General features: G+C 43.2%; 2 protein-coding genes and 1 long non-coding RNA gene across 3 annotated transcripts; 1 reads left to right on the top strand and 2 right to left on the bottom strand.

Annotated features, from left to right (window-relative positions):
- Nucleotides 1–1,865: 1,865 nt before the first annotated feature.
- mydgf (myeloid-derived growth factor) lies at nt 1,866–9,602 on the top strand. Its single transcript, XM_035647853.2, has 6 exons — nt 1,866–2,103; nt 3,390–3,440; nt 3,551–3,612; nt 3,917–3,998; nt 6,381–6,453; nt 7,703–9,602. Exons 1-6 carry the CDS (start codon nt 1,942–1,944, stop codon nt 7,780–7,782), a joined length of 510 nt encoding a protein of 169 aa, XP_035503746.1. The 5' UTR covers nt 1,866–1,941; the 3' UTR covers nt 7,783–9,602.
- LOC118318324 lies at nt 5,893–7,785 on the bottom strand. The gene is made up of 2 exons (XR_004795677.2): nt 6,261–7,785; nt 5,893–6,154 (listed from the first exon to the last, which is right to left on the bottom strand). It is a non-coding gene; the product is annotated as an uncharacterized LOC118318324 (long non-coding RNA).
- Nucleotides 9,603–11,820: 2,218 nt separating the features above from the next.
- LOC118318543 (bromodomain-containing protein 4B) lies at nt 11,821–17,934 on the bottom strand. Its single transcript, XM_035648321.2, has 2 exons — nt 16,333–17,934; nt 11,821–13,657 (listed from the first exon to the last, which is right to left on the bottom strand). Exons 1-2 carry the CDS (start codon nt 17,446–17,448, stop codon nt 12,716–12,718), a joined length of 2,058 nt encoding a protein of 685 aa, XP_035504214.2. The 5' UTR covers nt 17,449–17,934; the 3' UTR covers nt 11,821–12,715.
- Nucleotides 17,935–21,262: the final 3,328 nt, after the last annotated feature.

The following is a 21,262-nucleotide window of genomic DNA, read 5'->3' as shown; positions in this document are numbered from 1 at the left end:
AACATCAGACATCCTGAAAAAGGAAACAGTGTTTACCTGGGCAGGACGAGGATTCACCATTTACACATCATTACAGACTTAACAGTTTCCCTGTTTGAAATGTCAATATTAATACACTCAACGGGCTGTCTTAGTGAATGCAGGCTGTTATTTATTCTGTTATTGTGTAATCTTTGGGCTGGGAAGTGGGATCGGGCAGGGAAGAATTCTGGATGCAAACAGAGGGAGGAGAGGGGTGATGGGGGCAGACAGGTTCATTCAACTGAAACACATCTGAATTTGGGTTTAAATGCCCACACTGTTTCATGGTTTTTACACATGAGTGTCCGACAATGTTGGGAGGACTCCAAACATCTGTTACGGTTCACGAGGAGGACGCTTTATGGCTCCAGACACATACATATATAAACACACGGACACATGCATGCGGACATTCAGGAGCAAACATGTTGGTGTCTCCTGTGACACAAAATCTTGTTCCGCTGTGAAAACAGGAGGAATGTACATGTGCAGCAAACGTGTTTGTGGACAGGCTCAAATGGCTTTTGGAGAAATTCCATAAGAGGATGATGCTCATACGCACGGTTTATTTTATCATGTACAATAGGTTCTACAGGGCACAAGCACTCAGAGCTAGTGATTCCTTCAAGGCTACTAACAAGGATATTTCATTCATCAGAGGATACAAAGCATGGTATTTTGATTGCACTTCACAAAAACAAATTGGTTAAAGTAATAAAGTACTTGGCTAAAACCATTGAAATTCAATTTAGATATCATTCTCCATTCTTCAAATCACAGTAGCTTATATTTAATCAAATCAAGTCAACCAATCAATCAGTCATTTAAGTCAAATCAACTTCCTCTACTTACATAGCAAAACTTTTAATGTTCTTCTAATGATCATTGTAAGTCTCAGCAGGATGCATACACCACACACATACTTGATTCAGTTTTAGTACAGATAAAGACATTTCTTTATGTAGAGTAAACTCACCATATATGCTGTTAATGCACATTTGATGCCCTGCTCATACAGCATGACCTCAAACCACTGTATCCATATATTTCTGTTAGATCCACTTGTATATTAAATGTGTCACATTATCCATTCCTTTTGTTTCATGTACCTTATTTGAATAGGGTTTTTGCTTTTAAATGGTTTATAGTTTATGTTTAACGGGTGACAATTGCATCACCAGCTGTGATTATGAATACAAAATCTACCTGATAATCAAACCCAGACAATAGATAGACAGAAAACCTGTACCTGTGGGTTCTCTCCGGGTACTCCGACTTCCTCCCACAGTCCAAAGACATGCAGATTGGGATTAGGGTTAAGTGGAGAAATTGACCGTAGGTCAACTGAGTCTCCACTTAATGGTTGATAATGGATGGATGGATAGTAGTCTGTGTAAATGTCTACTTCTGCTTGAAGTAGAAACATACATAGTAAATACACTATCTGTGATATCTTTTACTGCACTGTAACTTTTATTACTTGTCTAATTCTATTTTAAAATGTTTTTATTTTGTCTTTTTATCATTGTATTTTAATGTGATTGTGTGTGTTTCTTCCCAATGCTTTTAATGTTTTATGTAAAGCACTTTGAATTGCCTTGTTGTTGAAATGTGCTATACAAATAAACTTGCCTTGCCTATAGATTTGTAGGGGGCGACATCGTGTGGTCAGTAATGGTAATGCCACAATCAAGTCCAAACTATTTTCTCATATATTTTCGATTTAAATACAATTTCATGACAAAGCTTCACTAAATATGGGTGATTTTTTTGTGAGGTCGTCATTCTTGTATTTTCTTCAGAGGTTCATATGTCGTTTTTGTTTGGTTTGACGTATGACGCAGACGGTGACGACATTCTCAGTCGACCAGGAACCGAACTGAACACTTCAAACCGCACAGCGGAGCAGGGAGGGAAGAGATGGCGTCTGTTATTAACTCCCGTGTTGTCAACTGGACGCTCCTGCTTGTGTCCGTGTTGGTGTCCGCGCTCCTGCCGGCCGAGGCGTCTCCTGAGCGGACGAAGACGGTGGAGTTCAACGTTAAACCGGGAGGAGTGGTGCACACGTTCGCCGAGGGAATTGTGAGTGGCTGTAGGACGTGTCCTCTTTATTTGACTCCATTAGCTGCTCACGTCTTTTAAAAACACCACCGTACACACACCTGCTGCGATGCTCCATCTGATTATTAACCGTCGTCTGTGAGTTTGAATGTGGTCCAGTTCACCGTGCATTCGCTGCGTTTTTTGCTGATTAGCCGGTGTTTAAAAGACTAATGACAAAAACATAACACATTATGAACTGTACTCTGTTAAAGGATCGCATTTATGTGACTAAAAATGCACTTATGTGATATATCTGACATTTAAAACCACAAGTGGGGAAAAAACTACATTCAGCTGTAGTCGCGGCGTGATGACGACACAGCCAGTGGATGGCTGCCACGTCGCTGCCACCGCGGCTCCGCTCATTGGCTGAGGTTTAATAAATGAGCGCTTTGAGAGCAGAGGCTTAATGTGATGTAGTTTAAAGCCAGCGACAAATTACCTTTTTTATTTACCATAAATTTTTTCCTTTTTAGTTTTTGTATTATTTCTAAAGCTTTAGACCATACATTGAAGGCCCTTTTCACAGCAGACATTTTGACTTGTCATATGAAGAAGAGCACAGGTGTTACTAACAAAATGAATGTGGTATTCTTGTCACATTAATGGCAATTTGGCTATTTTTCTCATTTTCACCAGTAGGGTACAGTAATATGATATTCCCATGAGACTAATAGGTGAACAGTAAAAGCAAAAGTTTTAGGCACCAAAGTGTTGATTCACCATATTCAAGATGTGAAACTGTTAAGAAGTAACATTAGTGTTGCAAACATCATTTTCATTATCGATTAATCTGTCAAATATTTTTTCAATCAATCGCTCTTCAAAGAATGTACAGAATGTGACAACACCACAGAGCCGAAGGTGACAGTCCAAAACCTGTTAACATTAAAATTACAATAATGTAACCTTGTAACCATGCTTTCCCTTTTTTCACTGTATCTGTTCAATTATTTTTCCTTCAGTCTGGTAATTGACTAATCATCTCAGCAGGCATGTGGTATAATGACAGTAATTACATCTGTGCTTTTCTCCAGAACTTGTCAACATGAACTGTGAAGGTATTTTTAATAATCAAATAACGACACACTACAAGCAGTTTTTTCCTTCCTGTTCAGATACACCTGTGTGCGTGTGGCACAAATCATTTGCACAATAATGAAAAGTGTTATTGCATAGCATTTAAAAGTAAGTGATTGATTAAAAATGAATGTAATTGGCAGGATCTATGCACTAACTACCTATGTTATATTCTATTATTGCAGAGGGATTACGAATGCTCATTCACTTATGCTTCACAAGGGGGAACCAATGAGGTGAGTCTCTGTCCCCCATGACTCTCTCTCTTACTGATTCATCGTATTATTAATTTTTTATTACAGCAGATCTGAAAAAAAAAATGTTCCTCTGTATTTGTGCCAAACAGCAATGGCTCATGAGTGTGGGCCTGAGTGATGAGGACACGCTGTTTTCCTGTTCTATCTGGAGGTGAGACACACACGCGAGCACACACACACTAACACACACACACTAACACCAACACAGAGCCTCCTCTTCAGCTCAGTGACCTTAATGTTCAGTGTCTTCGGTGAGAATCTGTGAGAGTCTGTTTACACCAAATTTAGTTCTTTGATTTTAGTTTGTTGTGACAATCGATGTCATAAAAGGACGAAACAAACCAACACATTTTTCAACATCGTTTAAATATATTCATGCCTGCTTTCATAAGTGGGTGAAATGTATGCAATACTTAAAAAACAGATTTCAAGTATTTCTTTCTCATTTCTTCCAGGCCTCAGGGGAAATCATACCTGTTTTTCACTCAGTTCAAAGCTGAACTGAAAGGAACCAAAATTGAATATGCCAATGCATATGTAAGTATTAAGAAACACTGTTATATGCAGATATTATTTGTTTTGTTCACAATAATTTGTTTTTATGATACCAAGTGGTTCTCCACAGCCACTTTCAACCTCTGAAGCTGTGTACTTTATTTGAGTAACTGTATATATAAAAAAAAAGATTCTACTGTGGCAGAAGAAGATAGTATCTAACCATTCAATATAGGAATTAAGGTAACCACACCATTACGTATTTATCTGTGACTTACATCATAGAATCTGTGACCAATTGCATCATAAAACAAGTTAAATGTCAATTTTTACTAAACTTAAACAAAACCAGAAAACCTTTACATGTCTTTGCCTCTTTAAATAACTGAAGAAAGTGTCATGTTCTCTGACTCACACTGGCCTAAACCCACTACATAGTCAGTGGTTTATCCACAGTCCTCAGTGTTGTGAGATGTTTGAAGCCAACCTGCACAATATAGTTATAATACTGTCGGTGCAACACACGACGAACCCTCCCCTGTGTTTTTGCTCCTCAGCTCTTCTCCCACTTAATGATTGGAGCTTGTGTTGGACAGCAAAAAGCTCACAGGACGTTACTTCCTAACTAAGACAAAGTGCAGTAATTACTTTTTCCACGATATTACCTGGCTGCTTGGGGCATTCTGTCAGTGTAGAGATTAAAGCTTCTTATACTGAGCCCAAATTATTTCAGGGGGCATACTGTATTTTAAAGGGTCTGCACAAATGTCAGAAATATTGTTGATGAACAGTTTTGCATAGCCAATTAATGCAATTAATAAATCACCCACCTATGCGCTGGCAACTCTGCCATCCATTTGTCAGGGTAAGGGGTAAAACGCAGGGCAGATTTGTTTGTTAACTTGATGGAAAGCTGAGGGAAACAGCTTCCCCCTTGTTGTCTTGGTTTTTGAGACCAAAAATATCAGTGTCACATATAATCTCACAGTAAATTGCAGCTTTTGCAGCTTCTTTCCTGGACGTGCATATGTAAATGCATGTACTATTCATGTATTGATAAGGTTCATTAGCTGAGCCAGACCGTTGCGTCATCAGGCTCACTGAGATCGGGAGGACTCTCAGCACAGCAGCAACTAACTGTTATTTTTAATCATCATCATTAATGTATTGTTTATTTTTTCTGATTAAGTATTTGTTATTTTTTTATTTTACAAAATATCCGTATAAATGTGGAAGATAAGCATCGCACTTTCCCTTAGCCTAAGTACACGTCTACTGATTTCTTGTTTTGAGTGTGATCAATGGTCCACAACCCAGAGATATTGAGTTTACGAAGATATAAAAGAGAGAACAGCAGCGAGCTCTCACATTTTAGAAGCTGGCGTCATGAAATGCTTTCAACCTGTTGCTTGTAACAATCAGTTGTCAACTTTTTAGCAGATCAAATATTCATTGTTTCAGCTCTAAATTTAAGAACAATTGCCAGTGTGAGTTGTCAGTTCTAATATTTGAAGCCAATAAATAAATGATAAGCTATTTTACCCAAGTGTTATCAAACACACAGTCAATAAAGTGTCGGTATCGTAACATTTTCAATTCCCCCAAATTATTTAGATAGTATGTTCTCCAGTCATCTCTTAGCCTGACGATGCTCAGTCCAACACACTGAAGCTTTAAACGTCACCTCAAATCTTCACCTGAGAGTCGGAGCAGACTGCACCGTGAAGTCCTGAGCATGGTTGAATAAAACATGCTGTCGCTTGCACTTTAGACCCGTCTTTTGCTTCACCAAACATCACTACTTCTCATGCTTATGTTTCCATGGAAACCCATTATATGCTCCATATGTCCCTGTTCATTTTTAGATTCATTGTTCTAATGACCGTTTGAGCCGACCTAGATCTCCCAAACTTTGACGAACCAACACACACAGACGTTCAAAGTGACATCTAAACTTTATTTGTCCTGGAAGTCCGACTCAGAATTGTCGCATCTTTGCACGTAATGTTTCATGGAAGGTTAATGTCTGGACTGTGTCTGAGCTCAGTCACTCGGCGGAGGACTGTCGTCTGTGTCTGATGTGGTTGTTGGTGAAGTGAAGAACACCTTGACACGCCTCCTTCCCCCGGCAAGGACAGTCCTGACACTCTGTCATTAGTGAGAGCACATGTTTCAGCCTCTCGCTCTGGCTCTGTGCCCTGCAAATAGGAAACAAACACACAAAGTAACATCACTAAATGTTGGGACAGGAACAACCAGCCATACACAAACACACCTGCGGCCCCAACACAGCATCTTCTTGACCTTGACGTCACATCCTTCATCTTTCCCAGCCCCGTCCACTGTTCGCATCCTGTTTATTTTTCTCCTTCTTCCTTTTCCTCTCATCCTCCTCTTCATCACTGCTGCTGCACGTGACTCCAGTCGCAGACGGCAGCGGCGGGACAGAGTGACGTGCCTTTGAAGCCGGAGGAATTCACCATTAGAGACTCAACAGGTGAGAAATTGATCAACTCCCACTGCTTGTAATGTAAATCTTTCTCTCCCTCCCTCCCTCCCGTGCTGATTTCCGTCTCAAGCATATACTCAAGCAGTGAGTGGGATGCCATTTGTCCCTGTAGCATTGTTTCTTGTTATTCAGTATCTTCAGAAAATCCCCAATGCATTTCCAGTTCCAGACTGTGATTAGCAACGAGCCAAACTGAACAGCAATTTACTGTAACTGCAATTTTCAGTAGAGAAATCTACATTGCGGAGTCTTACAGAATAAAAAAACTCACCAAATATCACTTGAGCATAATCCCATCTCTGGGATGGAGTCCCCAACAGTTTTTCCGTGATCTTTGGACAAATAAAAAACTGTTTAAGTCTCCTCACCCCTTCTGTCCAAAGTAATGTAAAAGAAAAAATGCCCTAGGGAACAGAACAATAACATTTTCAGGTTGAATATCTAAAACATAAAACTCATGAACACAGCAGCAGTTCTAAAAAGAAAAGAAAAATGCAGTTGTAGCATTCATTGCCTGCAGGTGGCACGAATGAAAAATGGCTGCAGCTATAGAGTGCTGCAGGAATGATGTATTTTGGTAGGCCAGCCCAGAAGTTGGTATCAGCCTCATTCACTCAAGAAGAAAAAGAAAAAAGCCAATGGGATTTTTCCATTAGCTTTAAGATTGTTGCAGAAAATAAGGGACAAACAAAAGACACGTACACCACTTTTATGATGATTTGAAGCCTAAATGCAATCGCCAGATATAAAAGTCTAATGTTAGGCTATAAACAAACTGCATCACTGTCATCTCTACCACTAAGCTTCCGCCAACTTGTAATTGGATTTGATGCACCTGCCTCTTCTGCAACAGCTTCTCCTCTTGGAAAGTTAGTTATCGTTTGGAAGAGTGCGAGTTTAAACACAACGAGGCTGTAAAGGCGAACTGTAAAAAAACCATCAACTTTGTAATGAAGGAACCAGAAGTGCTTGGATTTGGATTTTAGGACTTGTTCCTGCAGCACTGTATTACTCTCCTTGCTCATCTCCATCCTGCTGCTGTTACTTGACTTGGCAACAGGCAGCGCACGTTGGACTGGACCAGCAGGTCTGAAATTGCTGCCTCTGCAGATCTGCGGCCAGACAATGCTGACTGGGTTCAGGTGCTTTGCGTTGCTGCTGACACTGTATGTGTGTCCCCGTATTTTTGTAGTGATGTTGTCTGTGACAGCAATTTACTCTCCCCTCTGACCTGTAGTGACCCACAACGACGGCAAGTTCAGCGCTCAACTCTCCAAGCTGACCGCCATCGGGCGGACACGACACGACGAGCTGTAACCAGTGGGAAGTGTGACTCGGCTTCGGTCACGTTTTGACCAATCGGAGCAGCTCATGAGCTCAGAGTTAGGCCTCTCTGTTTCAGCTCGGCAGTCGATGAAGGAACCAACATTTGTAGTAGGATGATACTGATTTTGCCTTTGCAGCACTTTGTGTGTCAGTACATTCATTACTTTACATGGTATTACCTTACCAAAGTACATCTATGCTACTTGGGACAAAAATAATAAAAGAGGGAAGCGTAAGTTGAGTATCCTAATTTTCATTTTTTATTTTTTACATAATGTCCTAGATAAAATAAGATAAAATGCTTCCATAGTTGTTTCTTAGTATCTGAGGCTGTTCGATTTACAGGGAATAAATCTGCCCTGATCCAGGGATGTATGTGAATGTATAGAGGATTGTTGTCTGGGGGTTTGTTGAGTATAGATAACACATTTAGAGTCATGGGGGGGGGTTTATCCATCTTGTGTAATCCTGAGAGGAAAGTGAGTAATCCCCAGTATAGTCATGGCACACACATAAACAATTACATTTTCCTCAATCTCATTCTGCTCTGAGCTGCTGTTGAAGTACGCCTCAGACTCTTGTCTGTTTATCTTCATCTGTTCCAGTTAACTGAAAGCATCACATTTGATCACCCTAAATCACAAATCAGTATTATTTGTGATAAGTTTTTCCTTTCGGCTTGTTTCTGGGCCAGAAGCCCCAACTCGTAATTGAGCAGATAGCGACTTCATTGTGTGAAATCAAGAGAACAATATACGGTACACAATGGAGATTATGTTTCTGAATACACTGTAGTATTTTTGGATAAATCTCAAAGATTTTACATGTCAATTAATTTAGAAATTAAATTGAATTAGAATTTCTCCCCGCTCAAAGTCCTGAATGATGTTTTGTTGTTTTAATCTTTTGCACACAACAAGTCCATACACACACCAGCAAGTCTTATTAACCAGCACATCAGATCAAAAGCTCAGTGCAAGAACCAAGAGATCGGGCATGCTATTGATCACCATTGCTCCTTTGACGCTGCCATGGTCCTAAGATATTTATAGGGTAATATTTTCTACATGATCCGAGTATCAAAAAGTTATGAATTAAGTGAGTACAAGTGATCAACAGTGTGTATGATTTCCTTTCATACAATTATCAAGAATATGTAATTGTTTGTTAATTTTAATCAGTTGCAGACTTTAATTTTGGGATATTTTAGTAGACTTTCAGTTACCTTATATGAAATGTAACCAAAGCTAAATATAGTTTGTGCGCAGACATTTGGTTCTTGAAAACCTTTGCTTTCATCCCTCAGTGTCCTGTGTGGATCAGCGAGGATATCGTGAATGTTTCAGAAATACCTCATTATTACAGGTCCCGCTGGTCGCTCCCCTCTCCCCGCTCTTGTGAAGCGAAAAGGATTACCTTTATCTTCCTCACACTGATCCGACCCTCTTACATCCACACAAGTGTCCACAGGATGAGGTCCGGGGATTGATTTCAGATTTGAGTATTGTGCTGATGTGACTGCGGTGGGATTCATTTCTGAAGTTCGTACCTTGTTTGGTCTGAGTTCGGTTTTCTCTCGTCCTTTTCTCTGGAGTTGAGCGAATGCTTGGCCGGGATGTTTGTGTGTCCCTTTTGTCACCATCCAGTTTCCCTCCGAGGTCACAAATGACCTCATCCACATCCTGACGGGGAATCAAAAGAAAAAAAACACAAGATGTTACTTGTTTAATACACATTTTCTTTTTCTACTTTTTGATTCATGATGGAATGTGATGTATGTTTAAATAAAGACATCTTGTCACTGTTCTGGAGATGAGTCTCTCTTTTTTTTTTTGTCTTGTTTTGTCGGTCATGATCTGAAAGAACCACCATGGCTGAACATGAAAAGAGAGGAGAAATCTCAGTGCCAGCATAGAGGCAATCAATATTCTGGGCACTGTCGCAGCAAACATGGCGGAGTAAATTTTTATGTCCCCGTCATATTCGTCCAAAATAACTATAACGGTTTAGTACCAGCTCTAATGTACTCCTTATTAAAGTCGATTAAAGAGCCAGTTTTTCAAAATACCAATGAAACTTGATCTGAAGCTTTGTATTAAAATGAGCATTAAGGAGAATGTGCTTCAAAAAGTATTCTGCCAGCGTACTCAATTAACATATATTGTCCTCAGATAAATGTTTGCATGAGATAGAGCTTTTCCATTGTGTCTTCTTAGTTTCTGGGGAGAAGGGCTTTGCAGGACAGGATCTGCTAAATCCAGAGCTTTTCATATACAGTTTGTGATCCAGAGGCACATATGGGAGTGTATTGAGCGGTGATCTTTGTGGGCTTATAGAGATATAGAGTCAGCAGGGATTTATTCATCTTATATTAAGCCAAGAGAAAATCTGTATTTTTGATTGTCCTCAAATTGGCACCGGTGGTTTAAAATGTATTGTATGACTACATGCAATTGAGCCACGACTGTAACTATAAAACTTCTGAATTTACTGTCAAGAAAAACTGTTGGGTATAGTAGCACTTTGACAAAGCTGAGTTTCATTAAGATCACAGCAAGCTGTGGCAAGAAACCTCCCACAGCTTCCTGATTGTAATTAATGCATCTTTCGGCAAAGCTGCGCCTATTTCATAATCACATTTCCAGTTTTGTGGCATCCAGGAAACACATTTGACATTTTGTTCTCAAGATGGTTGTTTCATTGAGTAATAAGTCTCCGCAGCACAATAGCTCTTTGTTTACCAGCAGTTCGGTCTGTCTCCGAGACGTAGAGCTGCCTCTGTGCTGTCGTCCAAACCCTGAACAAACATCACTGCTGTTTACCATCTGGTACCTGGAGAGATGTTTACTTTCAACGTTGCACCTCAATGTTCGACCGTTAGGAAAATATATGCACTCAATGCAGAGCACGGGATTAGTTTACAGTGACGTGCATTAAAGAGCTGTGATCAGAACATTTTTCGAATCATCCCGGCAGTTCACAGCTGGTCAAAGTAAAAACTATTGGATGGATTTACATGAAATTTTACAGATACTCCTGCTGCTCTGACTGACTTTGATAATCCCCAGACTCTTCCTGTTGTACAATGGTTCCTAAACTTTTTTATTCTTAGGAAGTTTAATAAAAAAACATGCATATAACCTTTTGTGGCATTAACATGTTTCGGGCTTCCCTTTTTTGTTCACTCTCTCGCCTCAAGTCCTCAAATGTATCTTGTGATCTGTCGTCATCAGGTCAACTTTTTTTTATGAATAGCTGCTAAACAAACAATATCTACGATGACCCCGAAGTGCAAATCAATATGATTTGCCACTGTGTTTTAATTTGCTGTGTGTTTTTTAACCCTAACATCAGCATGTTAGTGCTGTCAGTCTTATTGAAGGAAATGATAACCTAAAAGTTTCTATAAATCTCTTACTGTCAACAAATTCCATCAAAATACCCAAACTAACGATGAATTGATTACTGATGTGCCCGATAGAGCTTGTTCATCATTGAGCTTCACTGTTGCAAGGGGTGACATCATTTTGAACATGAGCACTGTGATTTGTCTAAGTCAGTTCTACATTCATCGTCCTGCTACATCAGATGTACTCAGAAGAGCATCAGATGTGTATTAATCCACAGTTCAAAAAAAGTCCTAACAAACACACCTGCTTGATTAACATTTGCATTCATATTCTGTGGGGAGCTGCTTTTGGAAATCACTGTACAAATAAAAAAGAATAAAAACTATATAATCTATGAGCTTTTTTTTTTAAAGATTTCTTTCTTCAGTAGGAACAAATGGGTTCCAGGCTGAGTGCTACAGACAAAAGTCTGAAAACGATAAGAAATAGTCTAACAATTTATTGTTTTGGTCTTTTCTTTTGATTCATTTACAATCAGAAACATAAGGAATAACACAAGCTTCATCCTGACAAAAGAAGGTATGAAATGCACCTCTGTAACATCTCAGATACAAGACAACCTTATGACTTAAATGAACGAGACATCGATTCGCTGTGCTGTATTAATCTGGCATTCCAGCTTTCCTTTTTTACTCTTATTCCTCTCTCGCACACCTGTCCCCTACTTCGCTCTCTTTGCATCTCCTGACATCCGGAGAGGAACAGATGGAGATCGTGGCCCGGTCGGTCGAGCCAGAAGCAGCAAACGAGATGGGATTTTTGTAACACCAGGGGCCCGGTGAAGGGCGCGGCGACTGGCCAGCTGCCCCCTGGTCTCCCCCAACGCACATCCCGATGCTGGGCCGGTGACCTGGTCAAGCACAGAGCCACTCGGCCTGTTCACTTCTTAACCCGGCCTTGCTAAGTTTTCTGTCACGGAGAGTTCTCTCGCCTCTCTGACCCTGCGTTTCCCTTTCACACCACTGAGCCACAGTAGCCCGAGGTGTTCTCATTATCCCATCTCAACTCCTGACAGCAATTATTTGACCCGGACAGTACTGATACACGTGAGTAGAAGTGCCTGGCTCCATGGGTTGACGTGCACAATAGTCATCAGTTCTTACTTTGTCTTGACAGCATACAATAATTCCAAATCCCCCTCACATTTCTATCTAATTAGGCCTTCTCCTTAGCCTGTTAACTGTGCAAGCTGGGGCAGTCTGAGAGCTGGAGTGCAAAGTGAGCATCTGCATAGAGGCTCTTGTTACCAGAGCAGTAACCCAGACAGATGTTATGATGCCCTGTGTATGTTCTGTGTACTCGAAAGATGTGTGAGAGGGGGAAAGGGACATCAGCAGAGCCAAGCTGTTCCTCCTGACATACTCACCCCAAGATGCATATATGTCCAGTCACCTTGGAAACTTGGTCTCACTTCCTCTTGGCGAGTCTTAAATCACTCTTCGCTCTCGCGGACTTGTGGCTGGTGCTGTGAATATGGCTCAGTTCGATCAGCCTCCCACTCCTGCTGCAGTGTCTCACACCGTGGTCGAGAGCAGCCTTCTTTTCTCCGGATACGGAGGAGCTTTGCGGTTCTCCTTCACTTTCTTTGTGTGTTCAGAGAGTCTGTGGTGGGGGTAAGGTGGAGGTTTGCGACCTCTGCGACCTTGTGCTATCGGTGGTTTAGCTCCGGCTGCAGATGCAGTGCGCACCTGTGAAGCTGCATGAGCACTGGACACAGTTTGAGTTTCTGAGTCGGTGGGTGGGCAGCTGACAGATGGAGGCTGGGTCAATGATGGAGAGAGCAAGCCAGCAGATGGGTGGTCGCTTTGTGGGGTCCGATAAGAACATACTTTGGTCTCGATGATGACAGACGGGCTAAGAGCAGGGGGTGGGTGAGGCTTTGGAGACAGTGGGGAGGGAGGGGAGACAGGGCTGACCCTGATGGAGGAGGATGGACCAGCAACAGGGCTTTTGGGGGGATGGAGGTTGACTGTTAGAGGGGAGAGACCAGGTGTGGGTGGTCGGACAGGGAGGCTTTTTTGGGGAGGCAGTGTAAGGTCATGGGAGGTGAGGTTTTGAAGTTGAGGTGGACCCGATGAAGGGAGATTATAGTTGCACGCCAGCGGCCCACCTTTTCTGGGAGAAGACCCAAGACTGCAGCTGAACCGAAGAGTTCGACTCCTCTCGGAGGAAAGCCCAGAGGACACCGGGTGCAGCTGCACACTCGGTGGAGATTGGCTCCTGCTGTGCCGATCCCTCCTGAGGGTGCCGGAGGAGTCCGTGGTTCCTGGCCGTCCTTCAGGCTCTGAGGGCCTCTGATGGCTGCTGCCTAGTGTCACCTCGCTGGAGCTGGAACCTGAACAGGAGCTGCTGTCGCTGGGAGGCTCGGCCCTATTGCCTCCTCTAGTCCCCCGCGACTGCTCCTCCTCCTCATTCAGATCAATGGACGAGGTTAGATAGTCAATCTGCTGTACCACCTAGAACATACAAACAATGATGGACAGATCATTAAGTTGCATTATGGGACATGTAGGAGCCAGCATTTCTAGAACTCGACACATAGGGAATGTCAGGATATCTCAACCTCTGCTGTTTCGATTTCGAGCATTAACCTGCGCAAAGTATTGTTTTCGCCCCCTGTGTGTGTGTGTGTGTATGTGTGTGTGTGTGTACGTGTACAAAACAACTCAACAATGCATGGATGGATTTCTGCCAAAATTGGTAGTAATATTAGCTGGGAGGTTATCTCCAGATGATCAACTTTTGGATGCTGAAAGGTCAAGGTCAAGGTCAAGCTCTAGAGAGACAATCTAACCCTTATACTGATCAGACAACTTCATAAAAACACTGGAACACCGCTGTCGTACAGGGCTGAACATTGACATGACAGTTGACACGCAATAATGAAAATTTCTGTTGGTTGATCTTCAGTTGATTCTTCAACTTTGTGTTTTCAATACAAAGAGTGTTTTGATTTTTTATTTGGAGATGCAAACGATGCAGCGGCCTCTAGGTTGTAACAAATTTCATACAAATGAACTTATACAGTTTGGTGTGATAAATCATTCTACATAGGGCTGCATTTATAATTTAGAGCATTTCGGCAGAGGACGCTCGCCAGATGTATAGCACCAATCTGTAACTATGTCACGGGAGCCTGTACTACTTAGTGCAAAAATGTTTACCTCAGCCTAAAAAGGACGAGAGCACAGGAAATGTGTAAGCTAAATTCAAGTGGGTTTCCCTTCTAATAACTCTGGCTGGATAAGCACACTGTGTAATATATCATACACAGGCACACAAGTCCGGATGCATGTATCCAAATGTGTGCAGAGCAAGAGTGTATGCATATACATAACACAAAGACACAGTGAGGTGGGTGGACACACAAACACACACACACACACACACACACACACAAAAACACACACACACACGCACAAACAAACACACGCACACGCACACGCACACGCACACACACACACACAAAATGACAAAGGCTAGAGAGATTGTAGAAAATTACACTGGGAAAATGTTTGACCTATCTCTCCACCTGCTCAATGTGCACATATAAATCCTCGGCCCCTGCACGAACAAATGAATTATTGTTTTGTTCCCTGTGTTCAACAACATCCTTGCTGATGTCAAAAGATGACCTGGTTCGTTGTAGCTTTTTGGGCGAGACATTTCCTATTACTTTGAAGTACCGTGTACATCTGCACATCAGGTGACTCTGGGCAGGTGCTGCCTTGTTAATGTCAGGAATCAGAGGCGATAAAAGAGCAGAGGACCCATGGTTTTCATCTGCTGTTCTCCCAAGAGTGTTTATGAAACAACGTGTTTGACCCCTCAGGTCTTCTCACAGTGCTGATGAGTGCTGAGGGATGATGTTATTTTTCATAGAGCTCAGTCATTAAAGTTTCCTCTAACTCTTTCAGTTTGAGTCTGTTGTCGTTTTCCCTGAGGTCCTGAGTCACAACGCAGGGGCTGATGTGACAAAATTCCTCAGCAGATGATCACTGACATTTTCTCGTGTGAGCCTGCTTTTGTGATGTGTTTGTTTTTCTCACAGTGTATGAAAGAGAGAGAGAGAGAGGTCTTTAGTGTTGCTGTAATATTCGTATAGGCAAAAATATTTTAAAGGCTCCCTCCAAATTGTTTTCATTATCGCGATTTATTATTAGAAAAAAAACAGAGGGCTGCTGCTCATGCAACAGAATGATAAAACAGGGGCTTTGAAATAAATATGCGCCCAAAGTCTCCTCTGGTGCCTTATCCTCCTTTGATCTGTCGTCTCTGTTGTGAAAATTTGGGACTCTCTATCACAGTGCTGGTTTGCGCCCTCTCATCCTACCCTTCTTTTTGTGTTGCTTATATGCTCTTTCATCAGTGTTATATTAATACTGTCACACAAAACCTCGCGGCCAGGATGATGAGGTTAGAACCCCGGGCTTAGCTGCTACCCTGCAGATGGAGATCAAATGGCAAGGGGCGAGACTTTTCGTGTCACTTTTACTGCACGAGGAATACGAGGCGGAGATGCTCGGACATAAATGGATTATGAAAAAGCATCGGACGCTATCCAGCTGGGCCTGGGGCAGCATCTGTCAATAAGAAGGAAGAGATGAGAGGGGATGCAGAGAGAGGGGAGCTTTGCCTAATGTCACACAGCGTAATCTCAGAGTCCTCTGAATGCATCAGGCCAGGGGGGCCAAACTACTGTCTCATTCACCTCTTTGAAAATGCACGAATGGACCGAGCATGAGTGCCATTTGAAGGCTTGGAGACAGATGACAGATTAGAGTTGGAGAAACAGTTTGCAGACTGCATGCGTTGGATTCGTGCAACCCTGCTGCTGACTTTTTAATGCATGTTAATTCTGCTGAGGACGTGCATTCGTAGCCTGCATTGTTATCTGTAAGGACACAAGCCCTCCAGGTTTTATCTGAGCATAAGCATGAACATTTCCTGCATGAGGAAATAAAGTGAGAGGATGCAGTAACTTCTCCTTTCTGTTTCCTGTTCTCCCTTTTTCTGAACTGATTTGTTTTTTGTTAAATGTGACGATCGGTGAAATGGTTGAATATGAGACACCGTAGCTTTTGTCTTGCTTTATCTTTCTCATTCTTCCGCACGATCTCTGTCGCCTTACCTCTTTCATTTCCTGGTGAACATCCCTCAGCGCTGTGAGCACCTGCTCCAGGTTGTCCATCACCCGTTTAATCTGATTACGAACTGCCTTCCTGCTGCAGCCTGCTTCCTTGCTCTGTGATTCCCCTTCACTCTTTGGTCTTTGCTTGACGAGCGTCTGGTTCCGGCCCAGGACCGCAATGTGCTCCGAGCTTGGTCTCGGTTTCCTGGGGCGTCGCAGAGTCGTGGCACAGCCCAGGCGTGTCTGGGGAACCTCGGTGGAGAAGATGACTCCGTTCAGGGGCCCGTTGAGACCCTCCACGGGGGGTTCCCTCAGCGCTGTCAAGTCTCTCTGGCTCTGAGAGTCCCTGCTCTGTTGTTTGACGTAGCTGAAGCTGGAGCTGAACCCATGCTGCCGCTCTATTAGTCCCTGAGTGTCTGGGCTGACCCAGCTGGATGAATGGAGGTCTGTCTGGCAGTAGGATGTATGGCTGGCGTAGTCCCACACCTTCCCACTCCTGTCCTCCATACACAGCACAACGGGCACCGTGCAGTTTGGCTCCTCTGCGAGCGGTGCAGGAACGGGAGGGGGTCCCACCAGTGGCCCGTATTTCCTCACTGAGGTGCCAGTCCTGTCATTCTGTGAGTGAAGGAGGCTCAGGTGACCACTGTGGCTCCTAGCCAAAGTCTGGTTGTCCTGAGCAGAGGTGTGGCTGTTGACCGGACCCCGTGGCCCGTCCACTGGGCTGATCTGTGCGTTGTGGTCCGCGTCTAACTCCGGAGACTGGTTCCACCTGACAGGACTCTCTTCCCTCTGCTTGCCCAGACTCCCTGGCAGGATGTGGGGCCCCCTCAGCACCACTGGCAGCATCCTCGTCATCCCCATGCCATTACACCGTAAGTCACCCTTCTTCCCGCGGTCCTTTCCCGGGAAGGAGAAGAACCCGATCCCTTTGGCTCTCTCCAGCGGGGTTAGGTTGTTGCGGGGCTCGGGGTTGGATCTGTGCGGCCTGTTGAGCCCCAGGTCACTGCTGTGGTGGGACTTCAGACTGTTGCGCAGCCACGGGATGAAGTGAGGGGCGTGTGGCTTGAAGCTTTTCTGCTCCCCAGGCGCCGGAGCCCTGCTGTCAGAGAACATGGTGATGGAGGAGGATGTCCAGCAGTCTCACAGAAAGACGAAGAGGCAGAAGAGGAACAGGAGGAGACACAGAGAGCATCCTCCTCTTTTTCCATGAATCTCCTCCTACCTTTGCCGTGAACAGGGACTCTATCCACTCTGCCTTAAGTCTCCTTCCACCTTCCCTCTCCCTATCCTACTCTTTCTCCAAAACTTTTATCTGTTCTTTTCCCTGCTCGACTCAGATCCCACCCATCTACTCACCTTTTCCTGCTGGAGCCCTATTTCTGATTTAATCGCCCAGCCTTTCCCCCTCTTCTTCTCCCTGTGCTCCCACTACCCTCTCCGTTGTGGTGCTCCTGAGCCCCTCACCCCCTCATTGTGCCGGCCTTGGAGATGCCGATGGCCTCACTCTCCGTCTTCTCTCTCTGCCTGCCTGCGTATCACTGGCTCAGTAGCACTGGAGGCTTCTCGTCTCTCTCTCTCCATCTCCCTCTCTCTCTCCCTCCCTCCCTCTCTCTCTCCCTCTCTCTCCCCCCCCCCCCCCCCCCCCCCCCGCGCACTGCGCTGCGCTGCCTCCTATCCTCGCTCTTTCTTCCTCCCACTCCCTCTCACTGCTCTAACTCCCTTTCTCTATTTCCCTCTTCTCTCCCCATCTGTCTCTCCTCCTTGTTACTCTCTGCTCTCATCTGAAAACCCCTCATCATGCTCTGTCTTTGCAACTCTCTTCTCGTTTTTGCTCCCCTCTCCCTCCCTTTCTCTCCCTCTCTCTCCCCACCTTCCATTTGCCAGAGAGAGCAGCTGAACTTCAATCAAGACGCCAGTATTATTAATCCCCCGTTAGCCAATGTATATCCATGTGATTCCCCCTGCCACTGTTCTCATCTGATTACTCCTTCCCCGGCTCAGCCCTTCACAATTAAATGGTGCTTATACTACACCAGAGGGGCTTTAAAGGAGTAGGGGAGGATGGCAGAGGAAGGGATGGGGGAGGAACAGTAGGGGGGCACAGGGGCACATAATTGCGACCTACAAGATCTGAGATCAGCACCAGTTTGACAGAAACTATAAGCTGCCCGGCTACAAATAACAGCCTGGCTGTGGCGCAGTTCCCACCAGCTTATTGTCAGCAAACAGTGTCACGTTACCTCCCAGTTGTTTTCTCGTTTTATTTTCTGCCGCATATCAAACTTCCATTTGTTCCAATTATGCAGAGACAGCTGCTATTTTCGGGGTTTCTCATTCACATTCCAATTTTTTGGCCGTCTGGATTAGGTTTCTCGTGTCTGACAAGCCCAAAGATGCCTCCTAGGTGCCTTTCCACTCAACTGCCACTGCATGGATGAGTCCCTGCCTCACTGGCAGCATCTGAATTGAAAAGACGGCAGCAGAGCCACACAGACGCCCTGACAGTTTGCTGTCACTCAGCAGCGAGACACTCACGGCATCTGTCTTGCAGTTAGTCAGCATAGCAATCTATTCCTCTGGTAGAGCCCTGTTAGAATATGCTGTCATTCACCAACATCTCCTACTCTACAGGTACGTGGGGCGAGAGAAAACAGACACAGCCCCGGTGTAATCTGCAGGCTAAGACGATCCCTGACTACATGTCGATAGACTGCTGTCGGCCTGTAATGACCGCTAGTCTGGATTAAAAAAATGCTATCAAGAGTGGAAGTAGTAGAGCAGCCGCCGTTAATCCTTCGGCGCTTTTAGTTCCTCGCCACATAGTGGTGCACACAACCAATGTCTGCTTCCATGTAATAGAGGGACATATTTTATATTTAAAGATGTAAATGTGAATGCACCTTATATCTTTATATGCATGTTGACATTTAGAAGGTTTTTACATAATTAGAAATTCCAATTGAAATTGACTTTTTAATGGGTTATAAGTGTAATGGAAAGGAAAAGTGTGTTTGTATGCGTGTGTGTATATATATATATACACAATATTGGCACACTCTAATTAAAATATTTTTAACGACAGTGCGCATTTTCATTTAAATTATCTAAAAAAACCATCCATGTACATTCACAGACATATAACAAAAAAGAGAAATAAAATGACATCCCAGAAATTAATTAAAAAAAATAAAACAATTGTGCATATACTGAATTAAAGACACCAAATCTTAAAATATGAACATAACTCAGTTCAGGAGGTCTAAGACCATCAAGTCCAAACCTTTATCTTCCCTTTTAGTCTCCTTTATCTTCCTAAACCGCTCCTGTTTCCCTGCCCTCTGGCCCTGTCTCATTCATTAACTTATTAAATCAAATGTATAGAGCAGGAAACTCTGTGTGCGAGACGTAACATGAATGGTTGCCAAATCACATTATATTGTGGGAGTCTGTCCTTTATCTTATTCTTTCCAAATGTAATTTTTTTTTTGCTTTGATGAGGCAGCATGAGAGTAATTGTTGTTAGGCTGTGTTGAGTCTTTTTTAATACTCTAGAGACTCCAAGTATGATTCATAAAGGCTCTGGATAGGGTGGAGTGTTAATGAAGATATTATCAAAGATATGAGACCAGAAAGATGCCACTTTAGGGCATAATACAAAGCTATGTAATGAGTTGTGCCAGAGAGAGAACACTTATCACATACACATCTAGATACACACAGTACTGTGTATTTTTATCTTGTAGTCATGAAGTCTATTTAGTTTTTATAAGAGCGCAGGCACACCTCTGTGCATCTCATTCAGTTGACCACACAGCAGCGGACATCGACGTGAATGAGGTCCTGATTTTCTCTATTCTCAATTTCAGAGTAGAAACACCTGAAATTACAGAACATCCATTTTCACATATGTGTATAATGTGATTTTATCAAACAACATTGCGGCGGTTACATTATCAGGGATTAAAGCAGGGAAGAGCAGCAGCTTGGAAGTGACTGCTGGCTAACATGAAGTCTTAATGGGCCACGTGTTAGTCACTGATTCATACTTGTTCCGTTGTCTCATAACAAAAGCAGGAAACCATGAGAAGAGCTTCGTTTGGAATTTGGCTGTAACTAAAATACTGTATGAGCAAATTGAGCAGGAGAGAAGCAAAGAGATTAATATTGGGCAGAAAGTAAATACAACGTGACGGCGGCATGAATATTCTAGTTCGGGTATTGCATCATTTAGCAACATTAAACAACATTTTGAGCACGCTCTGGCCTCTTTACACTGAAAGTAGTGTTTTGCACGTTGACCACAGCTACACGGTCCAGCCATATGCCACGTTTTGACCTTGTCTCGTTAGATAACCTGATGGATTAAGTTAAGATAAATAAACCCAATGAACCTATTCAGAGATGCGTGGTTTTGTCACAGGCGAGTGACAAAAATGATCCCTGTCTACCTTTTTTAACAATGTGGAGGCAAAGTGGTCGGACGGACAGAAAAACTGGCGGATTGAACAGTGTGTTAACCTTCCTAGTAAGTTGGAAATTGCAAGCGTGATTGCAAAAAATATGTTTTGCCCCTGAATGTGTGCGTGTGTGTGCGTGTGTGTGTGTGCGTCGAAGACCTTGAATTCATGTCTTTTAAAAGTCTCAGTTTTCCTCCAATCAGCCACCCACTCTGAGGCCCATAAATAACATGCCAACAAGTATACAATCATTGCTCATTTTAAAGTCAATGTGGAATAATAAGTAGTTGTCACAGTTTGCTGTCCATTTAGGGCCGACTGGGCAGCCTCTTGAGCCTGGTTGCCTTTCCTCCATCCATTATGTTAATATTTAATGTGCTGAGATAAATGTGTGTGAATGATTGAAGTACAAAAACAGCAGGGGGGGGAGAAATCTCATTTTTATATACTGTAAATAAATGTCCTCTTCT

This window comes from Scophthalmus maximus, chromosome 13 (assembly GCF_022379125.1).
Source record: "Scophthalmus maximus strain ysfricsl-2021 chromosome 13, ASM2237912v1, whole genome shotgun sequence".
Classification (NCBI taxonomy): domain Eukaryota; kingdom Metazoa; phylum Chordata; class Actinopteri; order Pleuronectiformes; family Scophthalmidae; genus Scophthalmus; species Scophthalmus maximus.
This window is presented reverse-complemented; position numbering and strand designations above follow the sequence as displayed.